General features: G+C 47.0%; 1 protein-coding gene across 2 annotated transcripts; it reads left to right on the plus strand.

Annotated features, from left to right (window-relative positions):
* The first annotated feature begins 8,428 nt into the window (after positions 1 to 8,428).
* DMRT2 (doublesex and mab-3 related transcription factor 2) lies at positions 8,429 to 12,626 on the plus strand. 2 transcript variants are annotated; one of them, XM_042804738.1, is made up of 4 exons: positions 8,429 to 8,613; positions 9,209 to 9,577; positions 9,673 to 9,775; positions 11,423 to 12,626. In XM_042804738.1, exons 2-4 carry the CDS (start codon positions 9,227 to 9,229, stop codon positions 12,478 to 12,480), a joined length of 1,512 nt encoding a protein of 503 aa, XP_042660672.1. In that variant the 5' UTR covers positions 8,429 to 8,613; positions 9,209 to 9,226; the 3' UTR covers positions 12,481 to 12,626. The 2 variants fall into 2 exon arrangements, with proteins under 2 accessions (XP_042660672.1, XP_042660673.1); XM_042804739.1 differs by lacking the exons at positions 8,429 to 8,613; positions 9,209 to 9,577; positions 9,673 to 9,775 and adding an exon at positions 10,718 to 10,759.
* Positions 12,627 to 19,310: the final 6,684 nt, after the last annotated feature.

Below are 19,310 nucleotides of genomic sequence, written 5' to 3' on the forward strand. Positions count from 1 at the left end.
AATGAGATGTGGTCTCTTCTGACTCAGCTAAACCTGTTCAGCCAAAGAAGAGAGCCAAGGACTCTCATTTATTATTGTCCATTATTATTCTGGTATGTCATGGAACAGAGTTTTCAAATCATGTACAATGACATTTCTACCTTGACAGCATTTACGTGTGTTACGTACTGCTGGGCAGGCAGCCGTAATGCAGGCAGAGCAGCCACTGACTTGTGCAGAGATGTGATTGCATTGGAGGGCATGTCCTGTTCCCGCACAACTAAAAGGAAGGCCTTATTTGTCAATTTACATCCCTGTTATTTGCAGTTCAGTTACAATGAAAATATTATTATTCTTAAACCTGTACTAATCTAATTGTCATTTGTTCCCACACTTAAACTAGTTCGTGTGTAGACAAGCAAAAAAAGGTAACAGTTTGATCAAAATCCATTCTTGGCTAGATGAACATTTCTTTTTAGGTCCCAGAAAAATTTTCCTTGTATTAAAACACATTGAAACCCCTGTAATACACTCCTTTCAATGTATGTTAATTCCATGAATTTGAAGAGATGCATGATGTACAGCCAAAGAAAAGCTGGAAGGAATCTGGGCAGCAAGAGATTAGCACATACATGTTGCAGTGATCCCTAACTGGATGCAGTCAGGTTTTGTGGAAATTGGGGGCAAGCTGCTGTTTGCTTCCACATTTTCATGGTTAGGATTTTATGGTGCCTCTGGCTGAAATTAGTAGAGTTCACTCATCAGTACTTGAGGCTGGGGTGTATCTCCTGTTGTTGCACATCCTTCAGTGGGCTGATTATGGAGAGCAGTAGTTTAATCATTATGGTATGAAATTCTGGCATCTTGTTGAAGTGAAGATAAGGTTTGTCAGTATACCACTACAGACAGCAAGGTCCTCGGGCACATTCTCATGTTTCCTTGCTTCTTGGTTAAAAATCTGTTTGTTTGTTTGTTTGCTTACCTGAACAAGCTGTTAGGGTGTGTCTTGCTATCATAAATGTATTTTGAAAGAGTTTTTTCATCACTATTTAGAAGAGGGAGCTAGTAATTTATAGCTATATATCACCCAAATCGTGTATCATTCAGGTCTCTTGTATGTGGTTAAACCATATGGTATAAACTGGTTGGACATTCTGTCTGAGATGTTGGTGTTTCTGTGATGCAGCCCAGCATGGGATGGAAAATGCCCCCTACAGACCAGGAAAGCAGACCTTAAAGTTAAAATACTTCAGATGGGTGTCACAGAGATGGGGTTGTTCAGTGCCCGACCAATGTCAGCAAGGCAACGCTGTGGCAGCCCCAGCCCTGTGACACAGCAGCCCCTCTGTAAGAAACTCTTCAAGCCCAATGTTTTGTAGATCGTTCTGCCAGTGAACTGGTCACACAGGGCAGGCTGAATCTCTGAACAGTGTGTTGTCCTCTAAGTCAAAATAAGTTAAATATGGGCCTTACCCATTTTCCCCTACAGTCGATACAGGAGGTTTTCTGTTGACTTGGGCAGAGCTGGTTAAAGCTCTTTACTCCTAGAATTGGTTAATTTTATGCACTGAGTGGTTTGACACTTTATGTAGTTGATATCATGTTGGATGGCCAAAGACCGCGAATTACTGAAGTGTCACAGATGTTAAATCATGAAGTAGATGACAGTGTGCTCGCTATGTCATATGATCTTAGCACAGTTTGTGGAATAGTCTTTATTATTACAAGTAATCATAAGTGCTGAAAAAATACCATAAGTAAAATAGCATTTTTGAGTACAATGCTTCCAATGTTCTTAATATATATACACATCTGCAATACGTTAAACTCAGACTTATTCCCATTTAATCTTGAGGATTTCAATAGGGTGTCTGTATGGAATGAAGGGAAGAGTTTGATCCCAGAATACTGAATGGCTGCACCATTCAGGAAGGCTTTATGCCTTAGATTTTCACCTAGATTTGTGTTTATAATAACAAACACAGCATATATTAAATATATATTTATAATACATTCCACACCAGTGATGGTCTATCTAAAGAAGGAATCATTTAATGCACTGTTTGTTTTTTCTTTGATGGTTTCAGGAAACAGTGTATCCAGATAAATCTGATGTGTGGCCATGTGTTGAGCCACAGTGCTGAATTCCTGGTCAGGCTGGGCTCTACCTACAGATGTAACCAGGGTATCTAGTCCAAGAGTCAAATTCAAGCCAGTCAGTGAGCAGGTGCACTTGTGAGAAGAAAAGAATTTGAAGCAGTTACAGCTCCTGTGTTCCCCTTCACTGATGTAAGTCAGAATAAAAATGGATACTTCAGTCCTGCTCCCTTCTGCTATGGGACAAATGCACAAGATGGTGCACAGTCATCTCTGCCCAGCAAGAGTGTTTGCAGAACCGCTGCTTAACACTGCAACCAAGAGTACACCAAAGGCAGGGCAAGAGAAGTAGCAAACTAGATGATCCTAAATGTCCCTTAGCACAAAGGTGCTGTGTCCCGCCAGGGCACCAGCTTCTCTCCTGTGATGGCAATGCCACCCCTCCAGAAGGTGACCCTGGTGTCACCCCTCCATTTATACCGATTCTTTATACTGAGGGGAGCTGGAGTTCCCAGTGATGGCAGCTGAGACAGAGAGACAAAGGCTGAGAGCAGCCAAACTCATCCCCCCCTCCAAAATACTTGATAGAAATGATGTGTACCGAATGTGCACTGGAAAATTCCCTGGATATCAAAAATGTTGCCAGGCTGTTTGGGGTACTTAAAAATACCTCCAGTCCAGAGTCCGAAAGATAACTGTTTCTATCTCTGTAGTCCATGTATTTTTGATTGTCCCCGTGCTGTGTATGAACCTAACCTCAACAGAACAAAACAGAATATATGCAGAAGTACTAGCTGAAAATGAAAAAAATCAAAAACAACCCCCCAAATAGAATCATATTTTATTTGTGTAACTGCAGAAATCTCTTCTACCTTAAACATCAGCTAAAATCTTCTGGAAGGGGGTCCTGCACCCATAAATGCTTCTTTGTAAATGTGGGAGACTTCTGTATTTGGGAGTTCATCCCTTGCTTTTCTGTCTCCTCAACTGATGTCCAAGAACCAGGCAAGTGGGAGTTCAAAGTACCTGCACGTGTCCATGTGCCACATGGACAGATCTCCTGATCCGTGGAGCTGCAGCAAAAGCTCGTCTGATTTTCAAGGTAAGTTCTCAGAAGGGTAGATGGCAAAATCCTTCAGAGAGCTTCAGTGGAAATATCCCAGGTGGGGATGTACTACACTGTGTTTTCTGCACAGTCTTCAGAGAGCCAAGCTGTCTCACATTCACTCTGACACAGATTTCTGAGCAGGTCCCACTCACCTCTTCCACCTCTACCACCTCAGATACCTGCATGCTCCATTCTGGACCCATAGTGAGCCAGAGTCTGATACTTGTATTTGCATGGTGCAGTATCACACTCCGTAAATGGTTCTACAAACTTTTCTTGCTAGTAGGCTTATAACAAGCAGCCTTTAGTGTGGCCTAGATATCTGCATGGATCAATATGGCCTGAGCTTGTCTGGCTTATTTTAACAGATATGTTGCCAGATTCAGATGCTATTTTTCATGCTGACTAATATCTCAGGTCATCCTATTAATTTCAGTAATGCTACTCAGACTGCAATGCTACCTAGCAAATGAGAACACAGTCGGGCTAGTTACAGTTATGTGACTGAATTTTTAGTACTAAGCACAACATAGCCTACCCAACTTATTTGATTTAGCAGGTGTCTTGCTGGCATTTGAAGTATTTTGCATATGATTATAATGTATCCTGAGGTGGGGGAAAAAAAAAAAAAAACAAACCCAAACACCACAAAACAGTTTATTAGTAAGACTTCTTGCTGTTCTGCTAAAATATGGCAGTCAAAAAGACAATTTACATTGCAGAGACTTGACTTTTTACTTTCCAGGACTGTAAAATAAAACCCAAAACCCTATGCTTTCTGCATCTGGTTGACATTTGAATAAAACTGCCAGAGTGCAAACAAGTTTTGAGACAACATCTCCAGCAAACTCTGCAGTGACTCTAAAAATATTCTTGGCTAAGTTACTTTTTAAGGCCATATGTTAAAAAAAATAAAACCCAAAACTTTATTAGAATTTATTGCAACAAGAGATTTGCCAAACTACTTAAGACATTTGGGAAGATTATAGTGAAGTACATTAGTTGCTGACTTGACAATTTGCTATGCTCACTGCTTGTATAGTGGATTCTTGATATTCACTCTGAGACTTGATCCAACTTTCTAGTACGTTTTAGGAAGAGACCTGCCAAGTGTCTACTGGCTTATTAAATGCTGGCAAACCAAAGGTCAGCCTTGTTTATGAGGCAAAACAAAGCTGTTGTGAATGGCACACAGGCCCTCCTCATGGCATTTTTCTTGTTTAAATTCAAAGTTCCAGCACAGGATTGGATAAGGTTTGGACGGTTCTGATTGGAGTCTCTCTAGGTCTGCCCTAGTGTCCCCTGGCCATGAACCTGGAGGCTGCAGAAGAAGGAGTTCTAGTTCCATTGGGCCGTGTTTCCTCCTTGCTTTGTCTAATGATCACGCTGCCTGCGTGGTCCTGTTTGCAGAGGCATGGGGCAGAGTGTGCCTGCCCCGTGCAGCCCCGATGAGCAGGCAGAGCCCCCAGCCGCAGAGGACAAACTTGCCCTTCCTTCTCGGCCCACCCCTTCCTCCTCTCTGGGAGCTCATCCCGTCTTCCAGGCAGCTGCCAGGGTGAAGAGGGAAACCTCCGCTGCACCCTGTGTCTGATCCCAAGCTATCTGTGACCAAGGGAAACTTGTTGACACCTCCGGACTTCCCATCAGACTCTCCCTAAGTGTGCCCAAAGTGGCAATTCTGCTGTGCTCACTGTTACTGATTTTGATATCAATCCAGTTTTACACGACTGAAGATTATCCAGGTACGATATGCAAGTCTCCCTGTAAAGGTGGACCCTTGTCCTCCTTGCCAGAGCAAACACTCCTACAAAGGCAGTGGAATCACTGTCAGAGTCAATAAAATCTTCTTGCATATCATATTATAGTGAACACCCCGACATTTCTTACATCCTTACTACATGTATTTATTATATTTGTTTGACTTACATGCAGGAATAACAGAACACTCCTTCCTTGACTCTATACCTAGCTGCTTTGCAAGTATGTTAGGTAGCAACGTATTAAAAAAAACTAAGCAATTAAACGCTTGTTTAAAACATAAACACAAAAAATTAAAACTTGCTTGTTTAAAATGTTTTAAGGTACAATCAGTTTAGAAAGGTTTGTGTAATGGATAAAAAAACGTATCCAGGTTTACCTTAGTGTAAATGCTGTTTATAAGAGACTGGGAACAGGGAGACTGATGTAGGAAAAAAAAAAAAAAACCCGCAATTTTATGGAAGAAAACTGCAAAAGAAATCACGGTTTTACTGGTTGGATAATACCAGAAAAGGTGATTTCTTCCCTTTTTTTTTTTTTTTTTTTTTTTTTCCCCTCCGCGATTGAGATCACCTGGGAAATCTCCACGTTTTCGCTGGAGCAAATATATGGTAACTTTATGTTCCGCGGAGGAGAAGCCTTCCTTGCAGGACGGGATCCTGGGGCGGAGCATGCCGTTACGGGGCGCGCACGGCGGGGACACGGCCGGAGCCCCTGGCCGGGCACCGGGACCCCGGGCGGGGAAGGAAGGGGGCCGGCGGGCAGAGTCAATTTGTTTCAGATTAACTGGTAACATCTCTGACCAAACAAGCGGCGGGGATCTCCCGCGTTTGGCAATGTAATCTGCTCCCGACGGAGCGGGGAGAGGGCAAGATCAAAGCATTCCTCCTCCCGGGGAAATTGCATCCGGGGCTGCCGTTTGGTTAGCCTGCCCTAACCTCGCTAATAAATTTCCCGGGAGGAAGGGAGGGCTGGGGGGGACGGGGAGCGGGGGGGACCGCGGCACCTGCACCTGCACGCCCGCCACCCCCGCCGCACCCGGGAGCAACGCAAAGCAGGGCCCTGCGCCGGGGCTCAAGGGACACCCTGTCCGCAGCCTTCGCAGTGCCCCGGGGCTGCTCTTCCTCTCCGCTTTTCGCGGGCAGCGCCCGCCCGGCGTCAGCGGACGCCTCCCCAGACCCCCACCGGGACCCGGAGCATCCTCACCCCGCCTCCGGAGGTGCAGCTACCGGCGGGGGGGTTCGCCAGTGGCCGTGCGGGGGGGTGGCAGGAGGCACGGGGGAGGCTGTGCAAGAGGAGGCTCTGAAGGAGCCCGGGAGCATCCCGGCCGCCGCTCATCGGGCACCGGGGCAGTCCGGAGGGAGCGTTATAGCGGGGCAGGTGGGTGCCGAGTCGCACATCGCGGGGCCCTCTGCCTTCCCTCGCGTGGAAATCCGTGCCTTTCCCAGCAAGGCACGGCGCGGCACCCGCCCGTGTCGGCTCACCGCGGGCGCGGCTGACGCCACCGGGCAAAGCCGGGGGCTGAGGGGGCGCGGAGGTCCCCGTGGTTGCAGGAGCGGGAGCAGCGGTGCTGGGGACCGCTCTCCGCCTTCTCCTGCCGCGGGTGCGTCCCGCCGAAGAACGGCAGCGGCACCTCCCCGGTGGGAAAGCGGAGGAGAGGCTGGAGGGGAGCGCAAACGCGCTGCCGAGCCGAGCGCAAACAAGAGGAGCAGAAGAAAGTTATACAAACACGCTTTAAAAATCATGGCTGGGTTTCACAGTTCCCTGTGGATAAAGTAAACAGGAGGCGAACTGTTTTGTAATTTACTCCAGCGGCCCGCAGAATAGTACTTTGTAATTTGGTGTCGGTTTACAACCAAAGGGGACTTCTGTTTCCTAACCTAGCAGGTCCTTTGTCATGCTTGTGCCTTTTAAGAGGGACCCCGAGGGGGGAAAGTGGAATTCCTTGGGTATTTGCCTTTTAGTCATGCTTGTAAGTCAAACAGTAGCCAGGCTCTCTTTTGGGATGAATAATACCTGCCGTCGGGGGATGCGCTGCCCTCTCCCCGCTCTCCTGGCGTGAGCACTCGGAGCCGGTGCGGCCCGAGGAGGACGAAGACTATCTCGGGACAAAGGCTCCCTCCCGCCCCCCCTCCCTCCCGGCAGGTGCCCGCAGCCCGCGGGGCGAGGCGAAGGGCCGGTGACCCACCCGGGCGGCGGGCGAGCGGAGGAGCCCACGCCCGTCCCGCCCACGCCCGTCCCGCCGCCGGCCTCTGTCCCAACGGGCTGCAGGGGCAGGGCTGTTCCGTGCCGAACCGGTGGCCGGCAGCCGGTCCGTGCGCTCACCGTGAGCGGATGCCCGTGTTTATTATACACACGAACATTATAACATTATCAGTATTTATTAAACACAGGCGCTGCTCAGGGAAAGAGCAAAATATTTTCCATGTTCGGAGAGCGGTTGCGGCCCTATGTTCTGCATATCGTTAGTTTTCGATCAGGACACTCACTGGTGGGGAACTGATGCTCTCCCTCATACTTTTTTTTTTTTTTTTTTTTTCTGGGGATGCTCGGTTTAAATTGACTAGCTCTTCTCCTGCCCGGTGTCGAACGCGACCGAAGTGCATTTTGTTCCCATTTTCACAGACGGAGGCATCGACCCCCAGCACCTCGCTGGCTCGGGCGAGACTTCGCGCGTTGCAATTTCGATCGCTGCCTGTTTTGTGAGGCCGGGGGCATTCACTCCCCAGCTCCCGAGGAGCAGCCTCCCTCAGGGAGCGGGGCGCGGAGAAAGATACTGACCAGCTCAGTGCTCTCTGAAAAACGCCACTGAGGGGAGGGGGTGATAAAAAGTAAACTAATATTTTTCCTCGCCTTAATTCCCGGCGGGGCGGGAAGACAACGCCGATTCCGTTGTATTCTCAGGCTCGGAAAAAAGCCATTGACACGAGAGTGTGTGTGTGTGTGTGTGTGTGTCCCACTCGCGGGGCAAGCAACGCGAGCGACGACAAACGCAAAGCGCGGCACCTGTTTCAGCCTATTCCACCCGCGCCCCCGCCCCGCTCCCCGGTTACTGGCCCGCGGAGAAGGTTTCCTAGCCGTCACCATCACGCGCGTTACCGACTTTCCCCCACTTTCTCCCTTTTCCCCCCTCTTTTCTACCCAAAAATGAAAGATGACCGCCCGCTTACGTTTCCCGCGCGGCGGGGCGCCCCGCCCACGCCGACGCCCCCCGTGCCCGCCCGCACCCACGGGCGAGCGGCTGGCACGCGCGCGGGGGGTGTAGGTGGGTGGGTGGGTGGGTGAAGTGGGGGCGGGGCGCCGGCGGCGCGGGCCAATGAGAGAGGCGGCCGCGCGCCGCGGGCCCAATGGGCGGCGCGGGCGGCGATGATAACGCGGCGGGGCCGGCGCGGCGGGTGCTGTGCCGCGGGGCGGGCGCGGCGTGGGCGCGGCGGGTGCCAGCCCCGGCGCTGGTGCGGAAAGCGCACACCCACAGCCACGCACGGCCAGACCCGATCCGTCTCGTCTCGTCTCGTCTCGTCTCGTCCCATCCCGGCCCGGCCCGCCACGCAGCGACCCCCCGACGGCGCGGTGCCGCGGCCGTCGAGAAGCTTTGTAGCCGCGGGTGCGGGGACCGGGAGTCCCCTGCCTCCGGCTGCCGGGCTCGGACGCTGAGCCGCGGTGAATGCAAGGTGCGGGAGGCAGGACGGGGAGGCCGGGTGGGGGGAGGAGGTGGGGGCCCGACAGCACTGCCCCCGCGGTGCAGGGAGCTCCAGGAGCCCAAACAGCCCCCGGTCGCCGGAGCGGACAGCGGCGGTGTGTGAAGCCCAGGTGTTCCCTACCTGTCCGCTGCGTCTGAACGCGGCGGGCAGGAGGGTTGTCAGGATCCTGAAATGAACGTGTCCGTGGGGAGACATGACAGCCCCGCAGCCCCGCGGCGCTGGGCATCGCCCTCGGGCGGTTCCCCCCGCATCCTCCGCCGCTGGAGACGAGCTCCTGCCTGCGGCGGGCGAGCACGGTTCCCCGGCAAGCCGGGGCGGGCGGAGCGCGGCGGGGCAGCGTCCGTCGAGGCTAAGCTGAGCCCAGCGTGGGGCACGGGGAATAGACCCGAGCAGGCGGTGAGGGGAGAGATGGCATCCCCCATCGGGCTCTGCCGTGACTCCCCGACGGGGGGTGCGTTTCAGCGGGGCTGTCGGCAGGTCGGGCAGCGGCAGGGAACTCGGTAGCCGGCTGTGCCCCGTCTGCCGTCCCGCCGCAGGGGCGGGCGGCCTGACCCCTCTCTTGCAGCCGCGCCGCCGAGGAGCCATGGCTGAGGGACGCGCCGCCGACTGGGAGATCGACGTGGAGAGCGTGGAGGGGGAGGTGACCGAGGCCCCCGGCGCGCCGCGCAGCAGCACCGGCCCGGAGGAGGAAGAGGAAGGGGAGGAAGGCGAAGAAGCGGCGGCGGCGGCGGCCCCGCGGCGGGGCGAGCCGCGGAAGCTGAGCCGCACGCCCAAGTGCGCCCGGTGCCGCAACCACGGGGTGGTGTCGTGCCTGAAGGGACACAAGCGCTACTGTCGCTGGCGCGACTGCCAGTGTGCCAACTGCCTGCTGGTGGTGGAGCGGCAGCGCGTCATGGCCGCCCAGGTAGCCCTCCGACGGCAGCAGGCCACCGAGGTGAGCGGGGACGGGGCGGGACGGGACGGGGCGGGACGGGACGGGACGGGACGGGTGGCCCCGGAGCTGACGGCGCCGCTCGATCACTCTCCTAGGACAAGAAGGGGCTGGCGGGGAAGCAGGCGAGCCTGGAGCGCAAAGCTGTGTACCAGAGGCACGCCCGGACGCCCAGCCTCCTGGCCAAGAGCATCCTGGAAGGTAAGCGCGTTCCTGCCCCTCCACGGGCTGCCGCCCAGCCCCGCAGCACCGACCGGCAGCGGGGAAACCCCTCTCTGGCCCCGGAAACCCCCCACACCTCCCGTCCGAGGCGCGGCTGCTCACGGACAGGCGTGAGCTTCAGCGTTATTTCCCGAAATAAACGCGGAACGGCGTTGGAGCGCGCACCGCTCCCAGCGCGAGGCGGCGGGGGCTCCTGCCCGTCGTGGCTGGAATCGATGTGGCAGAATTTCAGCCGTCCGCCCCCCCGGCCAAAATAATGCCTGAAATGCTAGCAGCAGTAATTTGAAATTTGAGAGTTACTGTTACAAGCTGACATTCTTTTTACATGACTACCCAGCAGCGTTTTCCAGTGCAGGGTAATTTATTCGCGGGTGTTTTTATCAGGAAGTAAATAAATAAAACAGTTGTGTGGGGTTTTTTTCTGTTTGTTTTATTTTTTTTTGTTTTTCTCTGAACACTTAACACAGCAGCACCATTTGCGGCATTATCAATAGCCAGATATGTATAATATCTTTATTTTTTTTTTCCTTGTCGAAAATAATAACTGTGGGAGAATGACATTTTAAAGGTGGATATTTTAGTGACAGAGTTTATCTTTTGTTCCCCAATCCCTCTTCTGATTGTGCCCGAATTTATGTCTATCTCTGCTTTAATTACTTTCCAAACTGTAGCCTCATAAATCTACTTCTCAAATCTAGATTCTTTCCCTTTTTTTTTTTTAAAAAAATAGAAAACAATTTTCTTTGCTTGTGCAAGCACAATTAAAATTTTGTCCAGTTAGAAATCTCTAATTTTTGTCTACAGTTCACTCTTAAAAAAAATAAATCTCTTCTGTATTCTTTCCTCTAATTTATCTTAACTTTCTTTTTCTTTTCTCCTAGTTCTCCTTGGAATTTTCTACCATCTGTAGCAATGTGTACATAGTGATTCATCTTTAGAGAATAGAAAAGGCATCAGCTGTAGGTATAGATATCTTCCTTGGCAATGGGGAAAAAGGAAATGTGTGAAAGGAATGGGAGTGAAAACAGGTAAAACCCTGTTCTTACTCATGTAAGTAGTTCCATTAATTCAGTGGGATTACTTTTCTGTGTAGAGCAAACAGGATTGGACCCTATTGGTTATATTAAATGAATCCAGTTAGCCTGGTAGTTGAATATACTGGAGACTAGATTTCTATGTTTTATCGAAGTTCTCTTTTAATTCAGAAGAAATAAACTATTTGAATACTTTCCATATTTATTAAAAAAGGATGGTTACCTCCTTAAACTGCATGAAGCAATACCAGTCATAACACAGCCTATTTTTTTTTTTTTTTAACCCTCTGTTAAACCTGCTGTTTAGAAATTGGTTTTGAAATTACTCATCAGCTAGCTTTGAAGCAGACTACACACATCAGAGGAGCAGGGCTTCCTTATTGGTGTTGAGGAACTTGTACTGATGGTGCCTGATGGCGCAGGGAGCTGAGACTCGGTGGCCTGGTGACATCAGTAGGAGCAGACGGTGACCAGGGTTTGTAGGAAGTGCTCTGCGCCTGGTGGGACTGGCTCCAAACAGGGTGCTTTTACAAACACAGCTTTAATGGTTTTCCGATGCGGCTTCTTTCTTAATGCTGCTTTGTTGTTTTAGGTTACCGTCCTATTCCAACAGACCCTTACCTGGGAGGGAATTCACCCTTGCCACCTCCTGTAAGTGACAGGATGAGAAAGAGACGGGCTTTTGCTGATAAAGAGTTGGAGAACATTATGCTAGAGAGAGAGTATAAAGAGAGAGAGATGATGGAAGCTACACAAGCAGCTGCCCTTTTTCTCCCTAACCGCATGATGCATGGAGCTGAATACAATTCGTATAAAACAGCCTTCAACACTACTCAAGCTGAGACTCCAAACAAGGAGTTTTGCAATTTTTTGCCAACCTGCCTTGATCTAACCATGCAGTATTCAGGATCCAGCAACATGGAACTGATTTCTTCAAATGTCAGTGTAGCTACTACCTACAGGCAGTATCCCCTGTCATCCAGGCTCTTAGTGTGGCCCAAATGTGGTCCCATTAGTGATGCTCTCCTCTACCAGCAATGCCTGTTGAATGCTACTACTGTCCAAGCTGTCAAACCTGGGACAGGTTGGGATGCCAAGGTCTCACAAAGCCAGGACTGTCCAAACACCGATCACGACATCATGTCTCCAAAACTGGAAAATTCATTCATTCTGACCCACACGCAAGACGTTCAGCAGACATGTAATGAGATGCCATGCCTTCCTCAGGAAGCTCGTGAGAGATCAGCTTTCTCTCCTCCAAAAAGGACTTTCTCTCAAATTTCTGATAAGGATTCTCTGACTCCTCAGGAACAGGTATTAAGCAAGATCAGTAAAGACAGTGCCAAGCCCCCTCCACCGTTCAAATACAGTCCATTTCAATCACTGTTCCAGCAAAGGCTTCCTGACAGATCAGGAGCAGAATTGAGAACATCCTTTGTGAAGGAGGCTTTTGAAGATGCTCCTAAGAAATACAGAGAGTGTGCCATTAAAGAGAACCAAAAATACAAGTTTACAATAGGCAAATGCACAAAAGACTTATTTGCGGCCAAACAGCCCACAACAAAACTTTCAACAGCTGAGCCACTGTCATTTTCAGTTGAATCCATCCTTAAACGACCTTCTTCTGCAGTTGCTAATGTCTCTCAATGAGTAAACTATACCTTCAAAGTAGTGAGTTTCTATGCTTTGCCTTCTGCAGAATTGCTACTGCCTGCCTTGCCCCTTAAAAGATTTGTAGGGAGGATTTGCTGCTGTAAATGGTAATCCTTTCTTTTATCTCAAAATGATGTAGATAAATATGCATGCTTTCTCTTCTGAAAAAACAAATATATTTAATTTTTTAAAATTGAAACTGCATATATAGACTGTAAAGTGTTGTTATTTTAAGCAGCACTTCATTCAATAAAATGAGATTACCTACAAGAATAGATGTATTACTGATCTCTGTTTTCTCTCTGGTGTGTCACACAGGCAAGTGTGCCCTGCTTTCAAAATATACTTATTCTTTTATCTGCTATTATCGATGTATTATCTTAGTGGGGTAAGTGGTCATTTTGGCTTTGAACCTTCAGTAACTAAGGGACAAAGTAACAATGGTGCACATAGGTTAGTGTGAATTCGCAAGACCTTTTTTATTAACTTATTTGAGGCTTGGATCAGATTCCAAATGCCTTTCTTATTTTGAAGGAGGGACTGCATGCTAGCGTAAAGGACTGTTTTGTTCTACTTCCATACCTCTCTATAAAAGCTTCTGTTCCTAAAGCAGAAGAGTAACTAGATTGGATTTGGGGACGAGGGCTTTGGTGAGCTTGTGGATAAAAAGTCAACATTTTTAAAATTCTTTTTTTTCAATAAAAGCTCTGTTTTCTCTTTTTTTTTTTTTTTTTTGTTTGTTTGTTTTTGTTTTTTAATTTATAATATTCAGCTGACTTTACTCTGGATTTTCACCCCTAGAGTATTTTCCTTTTAAAAACATTTCACCTTTGACCAGCAGGAGCTTGAGATTCTTGTGCTGAGGCAATTGAAATGACCTTTAGGTTGTAAAAATGATACAGAGAATCATCACTGCTAATGAGAAACCAAGTCCCGATCCCTCAGTTTTGTAATTCTATGGCCTTTTGCAGAAATGGCAGAAATAAAGGAGATTAACCAGTAGAATTTACCTGGGAATGTGGAATACCCTCAAGGCTGTAGTAAAAGGTGTTACCAGCTCTCTTTATGACTGAGCTTGAAGCTTTCTGAAGAGTGGTTTTGTAAGTTTTTCCCTATATGTTACTGGTTGCACATCTAGTGTGCCTTGGTTACCTTCCTTCCTTAACATTTTTCTCCTGCAGACAGTGCTCAGTCAGCTGAAAGGAGCTGTGGTTTGTTCTTGATTTGTGCTATTTTCTAAGGACGATTTTTGTTTGGTATTTGTGAGCAGAATGTAATATTTTCTGATTTTATTACACCCGCTGCACAGGTTGAACGCTTATTTTGCTGTGAATAAATCTGAGCTTGTGAAGCTCTGATTCTGTAAGTATCTCTGAAAGTGTTTAGTGTTTCTGTCAGGAGTGTTGTTGCTGAATAGCAGGACCCTTTTCATGAATGGGAGGAGTCCTCTGTCGTGGGTGCTTTTCTAAGCCACTTTGTTAAAGCGAAGAACACATGGGAGAAGACACATTCTACGTAATGTATAAATTTTTATATAACACATCTGATAAAACACATACAAGTTTTATGTCAGGAACGTAAACAAATGTGTTGTAGTTTAAAACAATATTGGGCACTAGCTAAAGTTTAATTTTTCAAAAACATTCATACTAAGTAGATTATGCCTAGATGAAAATACATTTGAAATGTAGTGAGATGCTTATAATTTTTTCAAGCTCTGTCCTTTATTCAGTTGCCATTAGAGGGAGTTTTTACTTACTTGAGTGCTAAATCTGCTTGTTAATCAGTTTAGCAGTCAGACCAAGCTAAGCAGCTTTTAGCTGAAGTAAATGGAGTAAAATTCTTCACATTTCATATTTGTTTGCTTTCACCATGGCTTCCTTCTTCAACTTTGTTGAACATTAAATGCTAACAAGGTGATTTAATTTAAGCAAGGTTTCCTTTGTTAATAAAAATACAATTTGTTTTGTTTTTCAAGCTGCTGGCATAAATGAGGATGACGGATGAAAGAGAGTTCAATAATCTATGTAGTGAACCAGTATTGGATACTGGAATCAGTCCTGCATAAATATTTTTTTTTACCTGACAGTAGGTGCATCTAACATTGTTCCATTTCACATCTGAAATATTTTTTCCAGGAAGTCACTTTCTTTATTTATTTCTTAAAAAAAGACCAGAAAACCAAAGCCCTCCATCAGACTGGTAGCTCTTGACCTTTTAAAAAAACAGTTGAGTTGAACAAATTCAAACTCTGAAGATATACCAAACACTAACATATACATATATATATACACACACACACACATGCATTTATATATATCTAATATATGCCTGTTCCAGATAGTTTTGTTCAAATCCCAATCATCAGAATAGGGGTGACATTTCTATCAGTATTTGAAAAAAATGTGACACTTGCTCATGTCTTGCTTCAGTTTCATTAATTATTCCTCCCTGTAGTTAGTTTCATTTCATTTCATAGAACCTGGACCTTACCTCTCATGCATCTTGAAAGGTTGTTGCCTCCAGATTGTTTTTTTTCTTTCCTTTGTTAAAACCATGTATAAAATATATTGTTCATGGAGACGATGATTAGTAGCTTGAGCAAGATAGTGTATACACAAACAGCATGTGATTTGCCTGACACATCTTTGCAGTGGAGGTAGAATACTCTTGCCTCTTTCAGCCATGTGCTTCTCTCAAGCAGGAGTAGTGACGTCTGTGTGTGCTGTTGTGGCCCTGCAAACTCATGGAGAAGAGAAGTCATTGCTCTGAAACTGTCTAGCACTTACAGGTAGGCAGTGTCTCCCTGGCAATAAGTCAGCTGTTAAAACACCCTATGTTCCCTGCTTCTTAAATACATTTTTTGTGGCATTTGCTGGGTGTGTGGACCCCATTATCTCCTGCACAACATGGTTAACTGTCCCTGATTATGAGATGCACTTTTGTGCTGTGCTCATGGACATCAGGTTGCATTTCCCTTCTGACCTCAGTTTTTCTTATGTGATGGTAGAACATGCTTGTTGAGAGGCTCAGCTTTAGTGTTGGGATAGGAAGCCAAGAACCTGTGCTGGCTGTAGAACACAAAACAGTTGTGGAAAGGAATAAGAAGGACAATTATTCACTTAGTTTGCAAAACAGCAAGCCTGGCTAATGGTGTTGTCTCAGACAGCCAACTGCTTGTTGGAAGTGCAGGCCCTCCATATGCATGCTGAGACAAAAATTTTTATAGGTGTACAGAAGTGTATAAATGTACAGAACTAGAGAAACTGGGAGATAATAGTACATCGGATAGTGCCTGGATTACTACCTGGCCCAGGGGCAAGGAGTGGGTGGTGGTGAGTCCACTTGAAGAAGGGATAGATTATCGACAGCTGCTGAGTGACATTGCTTCTCTCTCACAAGACACAGGAGAATTGAGAGAGGGGCTGTGTTGGTTGGGGGGTAGAGTCCCTTCTGAATAGGTGTGGGCTGCTGGCTTTCTCTCAGGTGCTGGCTTCCTGGAGGTGACTCCGCCAGCATTGCTGGCTTGCCACAAGGCCTGGCTTAAAACTGCCATTTGTCTTTGACGTCTTTGAATCAGAATATGGATCTGCTGGACTTGATGTGGGTCAAGACACAGAGTTTGGTGAGATGGCTGGATAACCGGACACAAGTCATTCAGCTGATATCAAGACTGAAATGTCTGTGAAACCATTAGCTGAATGCATTTGCATTCTGGCCAGAGAACAAGACTTAGTCCTGTGCTGTCTGCTTGTTCTTCTGCTATGACAAAGATCTCTCTAAGTTTTGCAGTCTGAGCTCATTGTCTCCTTGAAATCATCAAAACAAGTCACTTTTCTGCCAGCTGTGAAGGCACAAATCCCTGTAGATTTAATGGCTCTGAAGGCTGAACATTAAGCAGTTCCCAGTTGCTATTGTTCTGGAATTAGAGAATTTGACACTCTCTCCATTTCTTTATTTTAAATGTAGAACAGGGAGGTATGTTCTCATTTTGATTTGGCAGCCTGTTTGCACGATCAAGCCTTTCAGTTCCTGTACCCAACACTTTCCATTCAGCTGACCTTGATGTGAAATCTGCCACCAGGAGACATTGCCTGTGATGGATGAGATTCTCACTGTATCACTAAGTTCCTTCTCTGAATTTCTGCCAGCTCACATAATGCCTCCTTCAACTCAGATGGTAGTGATCAGACATTTTCTGTTTGCTTGCATTGAAACCAAGACAAACTGTGACTTATGCAAGAAGGGCTGTTGGGGAAGCATGTGTGGGCAGGTGGAAACCAGTGGCAGGAATGTCAGTGTGACTGGGGAGACAGGAACCAGTTGGTGTTTTATGGGAGGGAGCGTCCCCCTTCATAAATAATGAAAACATGTAAAGTAGAAAAAAAATATAAAATTGTTCAGCACTGCCAGTTGCCTCTCTTCCTGTCCCCAGCACCAGCTCTGTGGACAAGCTACAATGCTTTTTCTGTCCAGAAACAGGTCAGAAATCAGGTTCATGGGCTGCGTCCATCCCTTTTGTTGTCATTTGGAGTTGGTAGCCAAAAGCCAATGAGCCCTGCTGTTATTGTGACCCATCACCTGCAGTATTGGTGCTGATGCTGACGCTGTTCCATGGTCACAAATGGAGGGTAGGAGTTGACCTCTCACCCTGAACTCAGCACTCCAAACTTTGCATAAATGTGAGGGCATTTAGGTCTCTGGAATGAAAACTCACTGTCTAGCCTGTGTTACCACAGAACACACTGTTGTGTCTAGTTTTTGATGGCAAGTAAGAGCTTCCACAGGATCAACAGAAAAGAAAGAAGTGATTCTTCATATTCAGTTATGTTGAGATATTATGTTGGAGGAGTTGGAAGAATGAAAAATTCCATTGGAAGAAAGCAGTGGGCCTTTCCCCAATTTTTGTAAAAAAATAATTACAGCTGAAATCCACCCAAAGAAAAGCGAGAAACGGCATAGGCAAGCCTACTGATGTGAACACCAACTGGAGCCTACTAAGATATGTACTTATCCTTGCAAGATGAAGTCTAGAAGTAAATTTAGAAGAGACACAAAGATTTTAGGAATGGTATATTTCATGGTCACACTGTCTGGCTGAAAGCCTCTGTATATATATCTCACTGTAGTTGGCCAAATCTGGGTTTAAAAGAGTGACTAGATTTTTCACTCATTCCTTGACAATCCAGCTGGGCAGGAAACAGATAGGTTGATATGCGTGATATACAGTTTCTATATTTGTGTATCAAGAGCTAGTAAGTGGCATCCATTACATCTGGCCTGGTTTTCATCTCCCTATTTTATTTCTACACAAAGAACCTCCTACATGAGTTTGCCATGGCCAGACTCCAGTTTTCTAAGTCAGACAGAATATGGGTGAACCATCTACCTTCAGAGATGGCTTGCCTCTGGGTCATGAAAAGCACACTGGGAGTTGGCCCTTTGTGGAAAGATGCTGTAACTGGTGGTCATAGAATTGTTGGATCATGGATTTAGAAAAACTAGAGCTATGTATACAGATAGGAAAATAAAATCTTGGTGTAAAATATGTATAGGTAAAACTAACGCTTTTTAGGCAATTTTAGACTTGCAGCAGTGTAAACATGAATGGAAAGCTGAAAAAAAGTTGTCAGAAGATGTCAGGAAGTGACTTGGAGGTGACAAATATACAGGAGCCTTACACTCTAACCCATGTGGAAAAATCACATTTTATTTAATCTTTCATTCAATTTAGAGATTTATTTACATTTGTTGCCATCTAAGGTGTCCTTACCTTTTAGAGCAGTACTACTTCCTCTTCTATATCCACAAACACCTTTATTAATTGGAACTTAGTGTTATGTGATAGAACTGTAGCATCAAACCCCAGTGGCACTGAGGCTGGATGGCAGCTCTGGAGAGTGCCAAGTCCCACCCCTGCCAATAGCAGGTCAGCTACAGCAGGTTGCTCAGGGCTGTGTTCAGTTGGGTTTGAATATCTCTGAGGATGGAGACTTCACAGACTCTCAGAGCAGCCTGTTCCAGTGTTTGACCTGGCACAGGAGACAGAAGCTCTTTTGTTTAAATAGAGTTTCCCATATTCCAGTGCATGTCCATTGCTTCTTGTTCTGTCCTGGACACCACTACAAGATATGTCTTCTTTGCTCCCACTGTCTTTGCTCCTGCTGTCTATACACAGCGATAAGGTGCCCCCTGACCCTTCTCTTCTCCAGTCTGGACAGCCCTAGCTCTCTCAGCCTTTCCTGATATGAGAGATGCTCCAGTCCCTTCATCATCTCCAAGGCACCTTTGCTGGACTCACTCCAGTATGTCCTTTTGTACAGGGTAGCCCGGCATTGGACACAGTACTCCAGAGATGTCTCATTGAGGCTGAGTGGAAAGGAGAGATCGTGTCCCTCCACATGCTGACAACACTCTCCCACACACAGACCAGATTGCTGAAGAGCACACTTGCCTTCTGGTCAACTCAGTGTCCACTGGGGCCACCCTGGCTCAGGACATGTCATGCAGGACTTGCAATACTGTTGTCATCTGCACTAGGATTAAGTAAACGCGCCTCTGTTAAATCATTACATACTAGATTTGTGATGGAGTTAGTGGAAGAAGAAGTGACTCCCTATGACTTTAGGACTACAAGGTCTGAAAAGAAAAGATAGAAAGAATAGTTGTGAAATTCCAAAAGCAGAACAACAATCATACTGCAAACCTGAGATTAAGGTGATGCTAAAACTTCAGCTCAGGCTCAAGGTGAAGTAGTTGTGTAGAGCATGACTAAGAAGCTTTATGTTAGGAAGGGCTGAGTTCCTTCAGCTTTAAGCATAATGACC

This window comes from Tyto alba, unplaced genomic scaffold (genome assembly GCF_018691265.1).
Source record: "Tyto alba isolate M040663 unplaced genomic scaffold, T.alba_DEE_v4.0 Super-Scaffold_42, whole genome shotgun sequence".
NCBI classification, from domain to species: domain Eukaryota; kingdom Metazoa; phylum Chordata; class Aves; order Strigiformes; family Tytonidae; genus Tyto; species Tyto alba.

Coding starts and splice junctions, on each gene's coding strand:
- DMRT2 (XM_042804738.1), top strand. CDS start 9,227: ATGGCTGAGGGACGCGCCGCCGACTGGGAGATCGACGTGGAGAGCGTG. Junction 9,578..9,672: donor GACGGCAGCAGGCCACCGAG/GTGAGCGGGGAC, acceptor TCACTCTCCTAG/GACAAGAAGGGGCTGGCGGG. Junction 9,776..11,422: donor GGCCAAGAGCATCCTGGAAG/GTAAGCGCGTTC, acceptor TTGTTGTTTTAG/GTTACCGTCCTATTCCAACA.